Source organism: Falco naumanni, chromosome 10 (assembly GCF_017639655.2).
Source record: "Falco naumanni isolate bFalNau1 chromosome 10, bFalNau1.pat, whole genome shotgun sequence".
NCBI lineage: Eukaryota > Metazoa > Chordata > Aves > Falconiformes > Falconidae > Falco > Falco naumanni.
This window is the reverse complement of record NC_054063.1, coordinates 8,595,757-8,613,890: the sequence shown is the minus strand read 5'-3', so window position 1 is coordinate 8,613,890 and position 18,134 is coordinate 8,595,757. Positions and strand designations below refer to the sequence as shown.

At 35.9% G+C, this 18,134-nt stretch overlaps 1 protein-coding gene across 5 annotated transcripts in view; it reads left to right on the top strand.

The window, feature by feature from the left end:
• The window catches only part of SBF2 (SET binding factor 2), a 254,668-nt gene that overhangs the window by 218,411 nt on the left and 18,123 nt on the right, over positions 1–18,134 (top strand). For 2 of the 5 annotated variants that reach the window (XM_040608411.1, XM_040608410.1), the window contains exons 28-34: positions 842–979; positions 2,133–2,228; positions 5,801–5,872; positions 8,545–8,729; positions 11,055–11,231; positions 14,194–14,295; positions 15,457–15,642. In XM_040608411.1, the coding sequence (XP_040464345.1) occupies positions 842–979; positions 2,133–2,228; positions 5,801–5,872; positions 8,545–8,729; positions 11,055–11,231; positions 14,194–14,295; positions 15,457–15,642 (956 nt within the window). The remainder of the gene's footprint in view (positions 1–841; positions 980–2,132; positions 2,229–5,800; positions 5,873–8,544; positions 8,730–11,054; positions 11,232–14,193; positions 14,296–15,456; positions 15,643–18,134) is intronic. The other 3 variants (XM_040608414.1, XM_040608413.1, XM_040608415.1) reach the window with 3 other exon arrangements.

The following is an 18,134-nucleotide window of genomic DNA, read 5'->3' as shown; positions in this document are numbered from 1 at the left end:
AGGAATTGTGGTTCTCACAAGATTGCAGCTCCCTTTCCTACAAGTTACCGAAGTATGTGGGGAGACTCTTCCTCAAGTTACCTGCTGGTGAAGGAGCAGGTGGACTGTCACTGAGGAATGCGAACGTTGCTTTTCATAGCCAGGGATCCCTTAACGTGTGTAACCCAGCTGTGCATGCACTGCCCATCCTCTTTCATCTCTTCATTCCATTCACAAGGTCGGATTCTGGGGGCGGGGTACCTGAAGGACATGTAGATTATCTCCATTGATGTCTCTAAATGCAGCAGAGTGCATGAACACTGGTGTCTTTTGATCTATGTATACTTCAGTGACTGGGCAATATATCTCAAGGAACCTCTAGTTACTGGTAAGTAACCTTCCTTTACTGGAATGAGGAAGCACTGGTTGAGTATGGGTTTAACTTACTTTTGTTAAAGAAACGGTTCTCTACACGTTCTTTTAAAAGGCTGACATTTGCTGACAAGCAGCACAAACTTAGAAACGTTACTTGTCATTCTGAGAGTGAAGGGAAAACTACATTTCCATTATGTTTGTTCTGATCACTGGCTAGTGATTAATGTTTGAAGTAGTGACCGTGAGGTAACAGACTCTTTCAGAAGTTCAGCTTTGTGGGGTGGAATGCAAGAGAATGCTGCTGGGTGCTGCTCTGCAGGCGATGAACATCTGGGCATTTTTTGTCGTCAAAGGAATAGCTTTCTGAACCTTGACAAACTATGAGACATTTTCAATGCTCTGCTTTAATAAGCTTTTTGGTTTGCTGTTCTATGTATTTATAAAGGTACTTGTATTTTAATGTATTTGATTCTTCTTGTGACTCTAGCTCCTGCTTCTTTAGAATCTTCAAGCAGTATAGAACAGGAAAAATACCTACAAGCCTTCCTAAATGTGATATCCGTCCACTGCAAAATGAATGGCAGTAATACTCTCACTGTTAGACCAACAATTGCTCTGTCTCCAGGTAAAATTGGTTTGTATAGTGCTTTTCTATGGTAAAGTTGAAAAGTGAGTTTTCCCTAATTTCATGTTAGTCCAATGGCCCATACAAATTCTGCTTTTTCTTTAGTTATACTTTGCAGATAGTTTATTCACTCTTAGTTTCAGTTGAATGAGTTTTCTGTATGTAAAGGATGTTTATAATCTTTCTCAAAATATTTTTCAGTGTTCTTAATCCAACAGTAAACAATTATCCACCTGTGGGTCATTTTTTTAGTGAAATCCATTTAAGTATAATGTCCAGTCCTGAGGCATTAGTAATTTATTGCAATGCTGGAACAAATAAAGTTCTCCAGAATATCAAGAAGCCAAAACTTTCTAGGTTTTGTTTTGGTTTGGTTTTTTATATGTACCAAATGCAACAATTACATTATGGAACAGAATCAGAAGCAAAGATGAGCTTTAAAGTCTTACAACAAATTAAGTGTATTAAAAACTGTATATTGTATAAGAAGCTGCCAAACTGAAGAGAATGCAAAATACTACTCTATTTCATATAACGAGAAAATATGAGAATGTAAGCTCAGATTCTACCTTAACAGATACACTATTTATCCGCAACAGCCATGGAAGGTATATAGGCATTTTTGTGTGTGTTACATCATCATAATGGGCTTTTAATGTCATTTCCAAGTAGCGCTTTACTTGCGTGAAAACTCTTTCACAATACACTATTTCAGTTATTTATATGTGGAACCATGAAGAAATGAATCCATGTTTTTTTTCAGTTACTATGTGATGAAACCTGTTAGGGTTTATGTGAAGGTCACCCCAATGTCTTAGAAAGAAGAGTATGTGACTTAAAATTGTGTCTGTCTTGTCTTGCTCAGTTGGTGATAATTGGTCTAATATAGCCACTCAGTGGCTCTTCTTGTAAAATAACACCATTCCTGAAGTGTGCATGCTTTGCTTCCTCTGTTGTAAAATATGTTGATTACTTAGCTGTATCTAATATCTCCATACTGTTGCCAATGTATACATCTGTCTTAAAAATAAATCTGAAGTACGAAATTGACAAGAATTAGCTGTATTGGGTGAAAAGGGGCATTTTATCAGTTATGTTAAGTGTTAGTCTGAGTAGTTTTTTAATCTTCTATTCTTTTTTTGGCTGACTTTAGGCACTGAAAGGAGGGCTTCAAGAATGTCTACTGTGTTTAAGCAGGTAGTGCCAGGACATTTGGATGTAAATCTATCCAATAGCTTTGCTCGAGGAGGTTAGTAAGACTAGCTCAAAATCTATTACTTGAAGTAATAAATGATTTTTTAAAAGTTAGTGAAATGAAAATAATTACACTGCTTACTGATTCATTACCCTCTGAAACAACAAAATAGAAATTGCAGATTAACCTCAGTCCATGACATGATTTAAATACCTAATTTCTGTTTAAGTCCTCTACTTACCATTGACATAAAAGTTTGTTTCATGTTGGAAATCAATGGAAAATCAAGCACTCAGGAATTAAATTTTGAAGTACTTTGTGATTCATGCATGTTTTTAATTTGTCTAAAGTGTATGGCCTGAAAAGACATATTTTATATTAGGATTGAACGGGCATTATAATCTCCACTACAGGTCATTCTGGCATTTGACTGAAGATTAGCTGATGCTTCACAAAGTTACCAATAATCTGTCTGAATAATTTTACTCTAGGTAAAGGAGGGAGTATGTGCCCGGGTGTAGTAAGTAGGGAGATATAGTGCATTCTTTGGAAATAGTTATTCTTAGGTACAAGGGCTCCTCATTGTCATTTATACAAGAAGCGTTCAGGCTGTGAAGTGGATTCCAACTACTTTTACTCTTGTAGTCTGGTGAAATTGTTGCGATCTTTTATGTGCAATATATGCACAAATTAGTGCATCAAATTCCTTAAATATGTTTGTTAGGACAGAGGTGAATCTGTTTCCCAAAAGGGAGCATTTCATATTTTACTGCCTTTAGCCCTGAAGACTCCTCTTACAATTATTTTTAAGCGTCTAAAAGTTGCTTTTCTTCCTTTCTGACACATCATCTAAAATTAGTTAGACCTACTTTGACCTGCTAAGGTCCATTCCAGCCTAAATCATGGTGTGACAGGAAAACTGTAGCTTCGTATGGGGAAGAACAAAACAATTTTGTAGAGAAAAACTTGCAAAAGAGATGGATGGGATTAGAGAAAGGAAGAAAGGAAAAAGGCAGGGAAAGAGAAATACTCAGCGCTGTATAGACAAGTTATGTGAGAAATGCAGCAGAAGGGAAGAGAGGAAGGGCAGTTAAGTGGTGATCATAAAAAAAAAATGTGCATTTTCATGAATCATAGTATATGTGTATTTCATAAATCAAAGTTCTCTTTATGTTCTCTGCTCACTGTCTTGTTATTGTAGTACATGGAGATGAAAAAACACTATGATTTTAATTAGAGGTAAGAAAACAGGAGTCAATAGTGCCTGGAATTGTTAGGTAAATTGGTGGCTGCGCCCAGCCTGGCTTTGCACTGGAACAGTGAAAATGCTGGGCAGGCAGCAGCAGATGTTTGGTGGTACTCCATCCCCTCCTGTGGGACTGAAGTGCCAACAGCTGAGTGGTGCTGAGGGGCAGTGAAGGTGCTCCAGATAAGAAAGGGAAAGCTTGCGGGTTGGCTGCATCAAAAGTTGTCTTTTAGAGATAAAAGGATTACTGAAATAACTATGGCTGGTTTCAGGGATTAGAGTTTGTGGTAAGTGTGATAGGATGAGTTTGTTGCTGCTCAGTGAAGAAAAAAAGGAGACTTGAGGCGGTATTAGGTCACAGATGTGTTGTTTGGTTGGACGTTGAAATCTCTTGGCCAAATTCCAGCAGTAATCGGGAAGAGGGCAGAGAAGTTATCTTGTGTCTTGCTGGATTGATGCCACACCTGCTCTGTGTACGTGAAAGGTGTAATTACAGCCCAGTATCTGCAGTCTAGTCACAGTTCAGCAGGATACGTGAGGACTTTGCTGAAATGTAAGAATGTTTTACAAGTACAGTGGGAGCCCTAGTGAAGGTGAGAAGTTGACCGGGTAAGAGAGAACAGGGAAAGGGAATATCTCCCTGTAGAGGAGTAAACACGAGGTTTTAGATTAGCTAATACAATTCTTTTAGAAGAAAATAAAATACACAAAATATATAGAATCTCTGAAATTGTTGTTATCAAATAAATTGATGTACAGGATTTATTATTGCAAAGCTTTTTACTACTTTTTCACACTAGTTAAATTTCACATGTGAAGGGGTGTCATGAGACTGTATGCAGAACCAAAAATCCAGGGGTTTGGTCAGCTGAAAAAACAGACATATGCAGATAGTCTGAAAATGGTGCTTTCTTTCTCCTTCGTATTCCTAAGAATAAGTCAAAACCCCCAAAAATAAAAACAAAATAAAAAATAGACAGTGAGGTTAGCTAGATCCTTTATATCGCAAGCGGCTATGGATTACCCACTACACTCTGCAAAATACAATAGCAGTGGTTTTGTGGCTTTGTTTTTATTCTCACACATACCAGGGCTCAAAAGCTAGTTTCAGTTATGATACACCAATTGAAAATGACATTTTCTATTTTTTGTGCCAGACAACATATTTTTAATACACATCCTTTTAAAATTTAAGTTAAAAGATAGGTGCCAGTGCTTGAACAGTATTTCTCATTTTTAAAAATCATCGTAGATCTGAATGCTCGTCAGTAGTCCTGAATATTTGTGTCTGTGTCAGGTATGTTTTTTTTACTTTATCTGGAACATTGTAACAAAGTATTTGCCAGATGCCCAGTTAAGTTGTTTCTGATCTGAAATATTTGGCCAAGTACTTACATTTCATAATAGATTTCCATTCTTGGACCTTTTTTTGGCAATACTTTGGTTAATATCTTTTAGAAGAATTCTAGATACACTCAAAATAGGTACCTTTTCTTCTTACATTACTTTGTAAGTGTAGCGTGGTTCTACAGAACAGCACTTCTTACCTGGCATTGTTGTGTGATTTAATAGAATAAAATGTTTTTCCAGTACAGTTTGCTGCTGTTGGAAAAATACTAGGATATCTATAATAAATATAGCTCAGACATCTATTTTAAAAGCAGGAGACATTAACACTTTGAGTATTTTTTAATAGAATATTTGTGTTAAGAGAAGTTGGTTGTGTTGATGTGGCTTTTAAACCAAAAATATACTCTCTGATAAGCATATAAAGCTCCCACTGAAAATGAGGATTTTTGCCAAGGGGCAAAAAAAAACTGTGTGTGATAGATATTGCATGTTTTCTAAATTATATACTTTTACACAGTCCTTTTAAAATGTTTGTAGATGTATAGAGCTAACATTTTGCACTCTGATTGATTTTGAGGTCCATCAAATTATGTACCTAAATAGACTAAACCAGTTTTTTAAAAAAGCACTAAGGTTGGGATTTTAATTAAGGTAACTTTCAGCTGGATAGAAGCTTTCAATAAAGTATTCGGCAGAATGATTTAATACTTAAATTTCCTTTGGTATTATAATGGAAAAACACATGATGGCTGTGCTACGTGTTTGAAACTATTGCTATGACAATGAAAATTACTCCTTTTTGATAAATGGGTACTTCCTTCCCATTTTTATTGGGTCTCTGGCTTGATTGATGTTTTGTCTTGTGATGACTAAGATTTGTGCTGTCTGATAAATCATATACTATAAATAAATTCAATGTATACTAGATCTCTGGAAATTAATAAGTAACCCTTTTCTTTTCTCCTGCGATGTGTCTTGCTGCAATGTGCATTCCATTCCTCCTCCTTCTGTCTTAACTGTTATCTACCAGTGCTTGGGTACAGAGATAAATGTTTCACTCATTCAAATTCCAAATCAGCAACTAAGGGAAGAGTCCACCAAGGTACTGTATTCTGTGTCCTGAAAGCACATTCTTTTCTGCCATCTCCATAACTACTACAATATCTTAATACATGCTAAAGTGTTACTGACAGAAAGCCTTGAATCTGCATTAACAAAATTGGGGGGGGGTTAGTTCAGTGTTGTGGTTTGGTTTTGGGGTTTTTTGGCCATTGAATGTATGATGCAGTGACAGTGATCAGTTGCACGCTTCACCGTGTTATTATTCTTTAATAATGTTATAGTCTAATGTGGAGTTATAATGTAGAAGATTTTCTGTGTGAAGATTTTAAACAGCAAAATTCTGCAAAAGAGCATTTAGTCCTCCTACTGCTTTAGTAAAACAGCTAAGAAACGTGACCTAGTCAGTGAACTTTCCAAAGTTGTTATTAATGTTAGTGAACAGGGAAAAATTTATTTCTGGCAAATTAAAAGTTTTAATAATACAATATATGCCAAATAATGAAAGCTAGATACTTCTAACAAAAATAAGATACTAGGCAATATTAGAATATGAATACAATTGTGTCTTTTAATCACTCTTATCCATCACTGGTCAACATGTTCATCAGCACGTATTTGTAACCAGTTTTGCTGCTTTTGATGTGCTGCAGGTGCTAATGATGGCCTGTTTTGTAAAATGTTAGAAAGTGACACTGTTGATTTTTGTATCGATCATCTTTAAGGACAGTTGTCTGTGTTGGAGCTACCATTTTTTCATACAGAATTAACGAGAGATTATTTCTCTTACTAAATGCTCGCTGTAATTTCTGCTTGCTAAAGTCTTTATTATTTCATCTCTAGTAGTTGAGAAGTGGGACAAAAGTTTATACTAAACATACTACTGTACTGTGTGAGGTATTTTAATAAAACTGTCTGTCTTTGAAGTGGAAACTCTTTAGAACTGTTACCAAGTTGTAAGCTCCTAGGCAGCCGTTCTCAGTTACTCCTATTCCTTTGCTCACATCTAAGACTAGCAGCCAGACAGACTTAGAAACTGTACAGACAAGTCCCTTTTGAGGATTACTGTACAGAATTATTCTTTAATAGAAACACAATCCTGCTTCCAAAAAATAGATTAAAATTATTTTGCTGATTGAGCTATCTCAGTGGAATTTTACTGTTATCTGCAGCTTTTTTTCTTTATGCAAGAAATGTTAACCATGGATATTACTGGATTTTCCTGAAAGGGTTGGAGAGGTTTTTTTATATACTCTAGTATCTAAATTTCTACTACTACAAGGTATTTCTGGTGCCTCTTTTGCATATCTTGCCTCACAGATTTCTGGACAAGAGTCTCTTCTGATAAACAGATTTGCTGCGTATTAGGTTAAAGAATTTCACGCTGCGATTTGAATGCCAAATTTAGTATACTTTAAGGGATTCGATTTTCAAGTAGTGCTATTTATATTCTGAAAATCAAGTACCTTTCACATACCTCACGTTGTTAACTAAGGCATAAGGAACAAAAAAACATTTAGTACTTCTCTCTTCTCCACCTAGTGCTAATCAGGCCTTGGCAATCTGGTTTATCACTATTTTATCTTACATTGAAATCACAAAGCTTACTTAAGCACAATCGGATCAGAGAGTGTCTGTGTGTTGTACAAATTTCCTCCTCTGGAAATGACAATCTGGCTGCATCAGCAAGGCACAGTACGCAAATTAAAAATGCTGTAGAGAGGCAGACATCAGTTAGGCCGGTACAATGCCATTCGAATATTGCTGTGCTGCTTTCAGGTGCAAGTCGGTGGTTCCATGTCATGCTGCACTGCTTCAAGCTCATGTTGTTGCTGGCTTTGGAATTTCTGTTCCATGCCCTGCTGCCAGAGTAATGGTGATCTAGCTGCTAGATTGAAACTATAAGACCATGATCTTTTAGGCATCCTTCTCTCTACTCACACAACTGTACTGTAGTCACATCTGCTAGAATATAGTTGTGAAACACAAGATTAAAAAAAGAACTTTATTAGATTAGATTTTCATTTCTGATTGTTCATTAGATGTGGACAATTAAAAACTATTCATGGCATTCTGCATTTTAATCATGGCATTTCGAGAGTAAATATTGAATATTTTATCCTGAAATGTAGTATTTTGATTGATTGACTTTATATACATTTTCATTATAATACGATACGGTTGATACTATTACATTAGGTAGGGCAAACGGAACACTAGAATTCTAGGTAGCAGGGAATTTTATTTCCTTCAAAAATGGGAAATATATCACTTAATTATATAATATTCTTACTAGTTAGACTTCCAAAATAATAAGCCTTTGACAAGGAAATACATCAAGTTTTTGTCCCAATCTCTGCAAATAACACTAGCAGCTTCAGTTCCTTATGCTTAAATGGATGCTAATTACTGGCAAGTTGTGATTCGTTTTATCATTGTATTACTGATAATCATAGCAACCGTTCTCTCTACAATAGCGAGCACTGTGCAGTATTAGTATCTTAGGTAAAATGACAATGCAGTACAATGTTTTTGACAATATTTGTTATGAAAATACTTCTTTCCAGCATGCGCTGTTAATTATGTCCTATGAGAGAGCCAATGACATGTTTAAGCACTCTACTTTCCAAATTATGTTTTAGTATATGCCTCAATAATTAAGATCTACAGTGCCTCATGTAAAGAGATTTTGAAATATTTTTCATCTTTATGAAGGTGTATGGGCAAGTCTTCGTTCAAGTAACCGATTTATCAACACTCAGACTCCATTCATTGATGTCGGTGCAAGACTTGCAGGGAAAGATAACTCCACTTCTTACAGTAGCAGCCCTTTTCTGCAAAGTCAGCTTTTGAGACGGCAAGCAGCCCTCTATATATTCGGAGAAAAATCTCAGTTACGGGTAACGGCAATTTTTAATTTTCGTTTTAATTTTAACATAGTTTTCATGTGGTTTGACTTTAATAACCCTGATGTTTTTACAGAGCAGTAAATAATATTCCAGATAAAGCAGATGAATAACTCTCCTAAAGGTGTAAACTCTTACGAGGATTATTTCTATATGCAGAATAACAACGCTATATAACTCAGTGTTGCCTGGAAGGTGAAAAATCAAGCTTTGAGGTTGTATAATACAAGAAAATCAACATAAATTAAAATATACTAAGTTATCTTAAAGAGCAAGTTCAAATTCACGAGAGTTCTGTGAGTAGAGCCCTGTTTGTCACTTTTGGTCAAGTGCTGATGTGTAGTAGAGCTGAGATACAAAGGTGGGTAACAGACGACTAGAGGAATGGAATAACTTCGTGCACAGTAAGAGCATTCAAACTGGGAAAGAAATGGCTAGGAAGGAACTGCATTGCTAGGCAGCAGAGCATCCAGCAAAGCCTTCATGTGAGGAAGTCACTGTGTCTTTGCCATCTCAGCTGTCTCCCTGCACTGGCTTTGCAGAGAGTGAGGGCAGCAGATTTGGCACTGCTCAGTGTAGCTGCTGGGATGAAGATGAACGCTGGGACTGTAGGCACATGGAGTAGGGCTGGTGTAGTGGCTGAGGCTGTTCAGAGCTATTCCAAGGGAAATGCTGGAGTTGTGTGTCTGCAAGTTCTTGCTTTCAAAGCCATGCTCTGGTGTACCTGATTCTGCTGACTACTCATCTAATGTTCGGCTGAGTTGTCATCTCAGTGATTTCTATTTTGGGAAACACGAAACAGACTTATTTGGCAATTTAAAAGAGCAATTTTATTTTTCTTAATGTGTTGAAATATGTTAGGAAGCAAATGGAATGTTGTTAGTCAGGAAAGCAACTGCCAGAGAAGAAAAGCTTTGTTACTGTGGGCAGCACTTAAACTTGGGTGGAGTCTAATTGATGTGAATAAGGCCAACCCAGAATTCTGTCCATCCTCATTTGATTACATGATGAGGACCATGATGTCTACAGTTTCATACACCTCTTTGTATAGATTTTAGTATTTTAAATGCAGTTGTTTAAGAAACATATATCTTCTACATTAATACCTGGTAGTTTTATGTTTTTCAGAAAAGGTTTGCAGATTATTTTTTTCAAATCTCTGCATTCAAAGATTGAAAGATCAGTTGTTTTCTACTTTCTTGTTCAAAATGTAAGCATGCATAAAATGCTATGTAATTTTTGAAATATATAATTTCCAAAAACATTTATGGGTAGTAGGAAGATAGATCAGTATTCAGTTCTTTCTGAAATTATATCAGGAGATGGAAGAACGATGTTGTAGCAGAGTGAATTAAAATTCTTTGCAAATTTAGTTTCTGTTTTGAATTTTTTAATTTCAAAGAACATTCTTTTATATCATATTTGTATTTTCAGTTATATTTTTAAATGATGGTTTTATAACAGGTATTAGTTCTTATTCCATTTCTACTTTGTCTTTTGTTATTGGTTTGCAAATTCATTTTCCTTTCACTTTCTTCATTACACATCGTTACACAAAGTTGTAATTTTAAATTAATCTCATTTGACAGTCTATCTCTTTCTAATATAATTAGCATGACAGTAATTTACAGAAATACCCTCTGAAGTCTATAGTCAGTGTTCTGATTTAATATTATAAGGCATAATAATGTAACATAAAAGACTAAACAGAAATCTTGAAAGTAAACATTTGTCATTGTTAGAACCGACTGTTCTTTTGAACAGTAAGAAAACTGTATTTTCCTGCAACATTTTTCAGTTTTATTGGGTTGGCATTTTCATTTGCTTCTCCAGAGAACATTCTTCCTGAAGTTTTCAAATGGATCCATTCATATCAAATTTTTTTATCTTGTTAAGTCTTCTTTTTATAACTGTAGCCCTCAGAACGTGCTGGCAAAGGAGACACTTTGATGAAAAGAAATGCAGGAAGAGTAATGTGAAAGAAATGATTATGTAGAATTAAATTGCCATAATGCAATAGTAACAATTATTCACGTTTCTATTTGATTTCTTAATTAATTATAAGTGAAGAGTTCAATCATCTTCTGCTGTGCAGCATATTCTGCCGTTACGAGTAATAGATGGGTACTTTATTATGGTATGTTTTGCAAGTGCTGTAAGGAGTTTTATTGTCCTGGGCATGTATTTAACTGAACAGATTTTTAATTAGGAATTCAAATATTTAGCAATAAAGCAGGCAAGACTTAGAGATTTAATGAGATGACAGTGACAAATATGCTTCCCTTTAAAATTACATCTGCTGCTGTCCTTTTCATACAGGGATTCAAACTTGATTTTGCTTTGAATTGTGAATTTGTTCCTGTTGAATTCAGTGACATCCGACAGACAAAGGCAAGCTTTAAAAAGCTGATGAGAGCTTGTGTTCCCAGCACTATTCCTACAGATTCTGAGGCAACATTCCTTAAAGCACTTGGGGAGTCAGAGTGGTTCCCACAGGTAATTTGTATGACAGTTACTTCTAATAATCTATATGCAGTGCTGTTTACACAAAATAAATTTCAGGCCCTCCTGACAGAGAACTATTGTGTTTTAACCAGCTGTTCTTTATTCATTGTCATTATTTTGCATACTATCAATTCTGTCATTACATAAGCGTCATTATTTTAATACAGTCACAACATTGACAAATATGGAAGGCATTTTTTAGAACACAATTTATGGTTTATAACATGGAACACGTACAAAAGTAGAGAAGACAGTTTTTTCTGCCTGTATAAATTTATGGTCTTGATTTTAACGGCTTTTTCTGATTTTATATATTTTAAAAATCAGAAAAAATTATAGAACAACAAATAAGCCTTTTGATTTTAAACCAGTATTCTGCTCTTCATATTGTTCCCACCCTGGCTTTTCATATGCACAAGTATTTAAGAAATAAGCTAGCATCTGTTTATCAGTGTGGGATATGGGGAAGTGTTTGTAGGGGAGAGGGGGATTATTTGTGTATTAATCTCTGTTCTCTCTGAATCTGTTCCTTTACTTCCCTGTCCTGTATTTCCTTGCATAAAGATTAACCAAACGAAGGCAAGACTGGAAGTAACTTTGCAAGATTTAAATTAAGAGGGATGTGGAAAAGTCAGCTCTTTTTAACTCCAAAACCATTTTAGTTATAGTGAATGTCTTTTTAACAGTTGCATGTTATGTTCGGAATCCTCTGCTGAATATATTCTTCTCAAATGCAGTTAATCATAGAAAACAGATTAGATTCTTATGCTGATTTCTTAAGGAGGAAATACTTGTAACGCAGTCATTTCAGTAACTACGCATCAGAAAATGTAGTCCTGGTAGAAATGCGCTGCCATGCAAAGCATGCCTTAGCTTCTTCCCCTTGAGGTGCAAGCACAGGCACTGGGCACTGCCTGCTCTGTTCTTCAGGAAGGGGCAGGAAGGCTTGGCTCCCTCATCATGAGAATGTTTTCAATCACGGAGTAGTTGAGCGAGTTGATAAGTGCAGCTAAATGAGTCGAATGTCACTTTGATAACATAAACATGTCCCTATAGCAGCAGAGAGATCAAGGGGAGATTATAACATTGGAGTTAATCTCTTTTGGCATATTTGAGAGGAAAAGTAATAGTGTATCACTGCTCAGGGCTAGAACATAATGTCACACACTAGCTGTGTGACATTTAAACCACATTTCGGTGGTTTAAATCATTTCATGTGTGACATATGTGATAAAGTTAATTTATGACTGATCTGACACATTTTCTTGCTATTCCTGTGAAAGAACATAGATCTGTCATGTTGGAAATGTGTTTTTATTGTATTAAGCTTTCCTCTCCTGGGTAATAGAAGTTACACCGTATAGATTTTAACACTGTATCGACTAAATATTTCTTTATAAGGATGTGAATACCTAAGAAGAAATTTGGAGTGCTGTGCTATCTTCTGAATACAAACGATAAACCCAGTATTTTGCATTTTTCATATTGCATCTGTATAACCAGATTGCATATCAGTTTCTTTAATAAGCAAAGCAGAAAACAGCCTTCTTTCTATTCTACTGCCAAAGAAAGTATAGAAAAATAAACAAACTGCGTGGTTTTAAAAGTGGTGCTCTTTCCAATCTTTTCCTATTAAAAATTGCAGGAAAATTAGTTTCTAAGTAATGGTTATGTGAATGTTCAGAGAAGTTCAGTGTTTCCCATCACCATTTCCATGGTAATATTCATAGGATTGGGATTGTTTTTAAGAGGAAAAAATGAGACTGCCCTAAACAAGGATGAATTCTGTAGGGTTTAACTGTTGTTTGGTTGATCTTTTTTCCTCTTATTTTTTCCAGTTGAATTTTGTTCTCCCTGAGTCACTTCCCTGTGCCCTCTCTACTTTCTGAACTTACTTTTTTCCTTGCATAAATATTCTTAGATGTCTTTTGCTGTGGTTTGTTTTCCTATAGTGCTTTCTCCCAGGTTTTAGGCTTTCATCTTTCCTACTGCTGCTGCTGGTTGGCTTGTACTCAGTGCTCTGCAAAGAGCAGTTTCATTCTACTGTAAAAAACTGCATTGCTTATGTATTGTCTGTTGTTTACCAAGAATGCTGTCATAGTGTGACAAAAATGGTAGAAATATCAGACAGATTTTCTTTTTAGTAATATTAACGTGAAGTCTCACAGGTAGATAAAATTGCTCAAATTCACCTAAATTTTTTAAGCTTCTTATACCCATCATGTTTAAATAAATCTCATTCGAGTCAATAACCCTTCCCAGAAAAATTAACTAACCCACCTGCTCAAGGGATTTTAGTATAACTGCATGATGAATATTAGAATGCAAATAATAAGTATGTTCTCTTTCCATATGTTTTAGCCACTCCACTCAAGTATAAGAAACACTGTTTAATCTATCTAATTTCCAGTTTATAGAAATAGGATTTTTCTGTGGGTTTTTTTAGGTTTGTGGTTTAGGTTTTGCGTTATTGTTATTCAGTTCATTAATTTTTCCAATTTCCATGGGATTGAGCATTAGAAATATTGTCTTGTAAATATCTTACATGGGTTCTCCCATGAAAATACTTAGTGACTTTATGGAACCTTAACATTTCACAGGAAGTTATTTTAGTGTTAAGCCCAGGATGGAATGTCTCTACAATAAATCTGTCAACTGTGTTGTTCCCATTCTTCTTTTTATGACAGCTATTTTATTACAGTACTCATTGGTTTTAATAGCTTAAGTTCCTATCTTCAAATTTTTGCTTTATTTTTGTTGTAGTTCAGATGAAAATCCTGAGACTGTTACATGTTACAGCTTTCTCATCTGTTGCATCGGTACCTTTCTCTGTGCTATATGTAGATTTCAGAATACATATTTTAATATTTAATACTAAAATATTCTATTTATTGATAATATCTAGAAAATTATCTTATACAGGAGTATGTTACTTACTTGTAATACTTTATAGCTTCACAGAATAATGCAGTTGGGTGTGATCATCTCTGAGCTCCTGGAAAATGGTTCTTCTGTTATGGTTTGTTTGGAAGATGGCTGGGATATTACTGCGCAAGTAAGCTGCTGTTACCACCTTGAAATAGCTAAATATTGAGGCAATATACCAGGCAATTCTTTTTTACGCAAGGGACTGTTAAATTGGTATAACATGACTAGATTTGTGTTGTGGCAGAAGAGAAGAAACTAGAATGCATGAATGCTTGCATGCATTTGCAGTTTTCACCATGAAGAATTTCCTTAAAATTAATTTGTTCCAAAGGTCCTGATGGACTTATAGGTCTAAGGTTTAGATACAAAATCTGCATTCCTGTACCTGACCATATGTAACAATGAAAGGTGAAAGCTGCCACGCTGTTCATTTATCTTTTTAAACTTGGTACACTTTAAACACAGGAGAAAAGGAAAGGAATTCTTTCTCTTGCCATTCACTTCCCATAAATGAAGTTAGGAGACCACACACAGGGAGAAAACTAAATTTGTGCCAAAGTGACTGTAACACCTGCTGCAAGGACAGATCACCACAACAGATAAGTTTCTGAAACAGACTATAAATTAGAAGGAAGAACCTCTGCCTCATTTAATGGGTGCATTGTGTCCATGTAGTTGCTTCGTAATTCTAGTAAATAAAAACTTCATGTGCAGCCAGCATCCTGGTACCAGGTAAATAAACCCACAAAAGAGTGTTCATTTCTTTTCAAGAGTGAAGGGGATGTACATAGCTGGAAGTGTGAGAATCTCTGCTGCATTTTACAGTCTCCTGAGGTGCTCTCTATAGATGAGCACCATAGCATGGCAGCACTGCAGAAACTGTAAAGTCACCCTCAAGATCACTTCTTTAACACTTTCTTTGCTGAGGCAGCTAATAGTATTTTATAAATGTTTAGTATCCTTATTTTATTAATATAAGTGGGTTCATTTCAGATGTAATTTAAATGTGGTAAGCAATATAATGACTCAAAAGTTACAGTTGCTCAGGTTTGAGTTTTACAGATATTGTAAAGCCTCAATTTAATTGAAGCTTTTGCACATGCAATGTTATTTGGTTTGTTTTCTAAAAATACTTAATGTATGTGGTAAAATACTTGTAATTGAGTTTACATGAAGGCTTTTGTTTCCTTGAATTGTAAACAGATTATGGAATATTTATATTCATTGACTAAAGGGTTCTCCTAACTTCTGTTACTCTTAACGCAATATATCCTGTCTTGTGATCTAGGTGGTGTCTCTGGTGCAGTTACTCAGTGATCCCTTCTATAGGACACTTGAAGGCTTCCGAATGCTGGTGGAAAAAGAATGGCTGTCTTTTGGTCATAAATTCAGTCAACGTAGTAATCTGAGTCTCAGTTGTCAGGGTAGTGGATTTGCTCCTGTTTTCTTACAGTTCTTAGACTGTGTGCATCAGGTAAGTCGATCTATTTATAGATTTTAGTTTACAAAAATAATTCGTAAATAAGTGCATAGATGCCACTATTTCAGATGTTATAGGTAATGGTTTGAGAGAGGACTAGTAACCTCCTTCTCTAGGTTTTATCAAACGGAATGGATTTCACCTCGAGAAGAGCTGAAATGGTTGCCTAGAGCAAAGTGACCCATGCACGCAAAACGTAGAGGCATGGTTGGCAGTACGGATCTTTTAAGGTCATCTATTCAGGGATTTCACATAGAAGGTTTTTAAGCTTGAGACAGGTTTTTGACAGTCTGGAGTACCTTTATTCAGAAGAAGAAATTGACTGATTGTTAGTACAGTGACTAGAGGGGTTTTACTTCCTTGGGCTTGATGTTGAGCTTTGAAGAGGCCTATGCTCCACCGGTTCTGGAAACAGCTATAAACCAGATGGTCCTGAGATGTTCTGATTTTTTTATATACTGCATGTTCACAATATGGTGAACACCAACAGTTACGTTGTCTGGAAAGAAGTTAGGTTAAGAATATTACACTGATTTCAGGTTAATTCTAAAGTCTGTCCTTTTCTTCATCTCAAACCAGTAAATATAGATGTTTTGCAGAATCTCTGTGTATGCAAACACAAGATGGGAGCTTACATAATTCCTCCTGTACATATGTCTGTCTTTCCCTCTCCCCTTCATCTCCCCTTATCGTTTGTGGATGTTGGTTTGGTGCGTGTGTACTGCGTTTTTGTCGGAAGAGTTTAACCCAGAAGTTCTGCTTCAGGTGTGTACTAAATGCTCACTAGCTCTTAAAAGGATCGGAACCAATGATTTATCACTTTGCTTAAAACCGTGTGGGTCACCAATGTACAATGGGGCCGTCCACTCAACTGGACTAAATGTAATCCAAAGTAAAACAACAAATGTGTAATATAGTTGCAGGAACCTCAGCACCAGCTGCTTCAGTCTGTTGGGCTGCTCCTTTTGCTCCGAGTTACCTGCTAATGTAGACATAGCCTATGTCTTGTTTATGACTGTGGAAACACTTTGCTCCAGTTTTTCCTGTAATAAATCTTAAAAGTTGCCCTAAAGCAAGGAAATTTATCTATGCATACCTGTACAGTATTTTTTTTTTGAGTCCAGAGAGCGCATAAACTTCAGAAACAAATGGGGTATCCTGAACAAAGATAAAAACAAAATTCAGGGATTTTGGTTTACTGACATAAAATAGAATGTACTGTGTTTTATTCATGACAAAATTCTTGGGGTTTTTTTAAGTTGTTTAACACAATGTGTAGTTTTAAGAATGTGGAATAATGGATTACAATCATCCTGGCTTTAAAAGTTAGGATGAAACGTAAAGTGGGATAAATCCCTGCTGTTAATAACTGTCAGGTATGATGCTGCCTCAAGCCGTAAGGTGCCTAAAATGTTGCTAGTATAAGTACTGTATATCTTTGTAATTCATCACAGATGGCAGCTTTGATGCATGTCACTAAGTATCTGACTCTTCTCTATCTTTAAGAGGCGATAGAAAGTATATAAGTTATCAACAGGTGCATTTTACAGAAATATCTGTATTTTGTGGGTTTTGGTCTTAAGCTGTGTCCACATGCCCTGGCTGCCGCTATGTCAGCAGAAGGATCACCCGCTGCAGGCCATCTGGAGCTAGTCATCTCTTCTCTGGTGGAGATAATACCCTTCCAGTCTGTTAGCGAAGTGGTTCATGTGAACCTGCTTGCCTTTTCCAATCAAAATGGTAGAAAAAAATTGGTAGAAAAGACCACCTTATTGTGATAGGTGTGGATTTAGAAGCAGTTCAGCAGGTCCATCTGAAGGAGGCAGTAACTTCTCATGAGGAAAGATAGGGTTGTCCAGGGGTTATAGTCTTTTCAGCCAGTGTTACCTTCAGCTAAGGAAGGGCATGCAGACACAGCTTTACTGCATAGGCAGCGTAATATAGATAATATGGACTTGTCTGGTATGGGGGAAAAATCTCTAAGCTACATGATTTACAATCCTGTTCAGAATGCGACCGACTAAGTTTTCTAGAAGAAGACTTATAAAATCTTACTCGTGATGGCATAGTATTGATTTACCAAATTCTAACAGTATGGTTGTAAACTCAAGTGAAAATACTTTGGAAGTCAAATTACTGGTTGAAGTTCCATGGGAATTTACTATGAAAAATAAATTTGCTTAACATTTGTACTTGAACGTTTCTGTTGTTTCCTTGGTTTCTGTGCATCCTGTTAGACAGCTACAGAATCCAATCAGATTGCAACTTGACCCTAAAGTATAATATATTATGATCATTTTTTTTTAAATTGCCCATTCACTGGAAAATAAATATTTGGTCCATTCAAAATATTTTTAACCATTGTAGTCTCAACATACTGGGTGCAATAAGAAAGTCACAGTAGAGCCAGTACGTGCATTAAATGTCACGAGTTAAACTAAATATAGAGAGAAAACAAATGAAGCAGTGGTTCCTGAATTAGAACT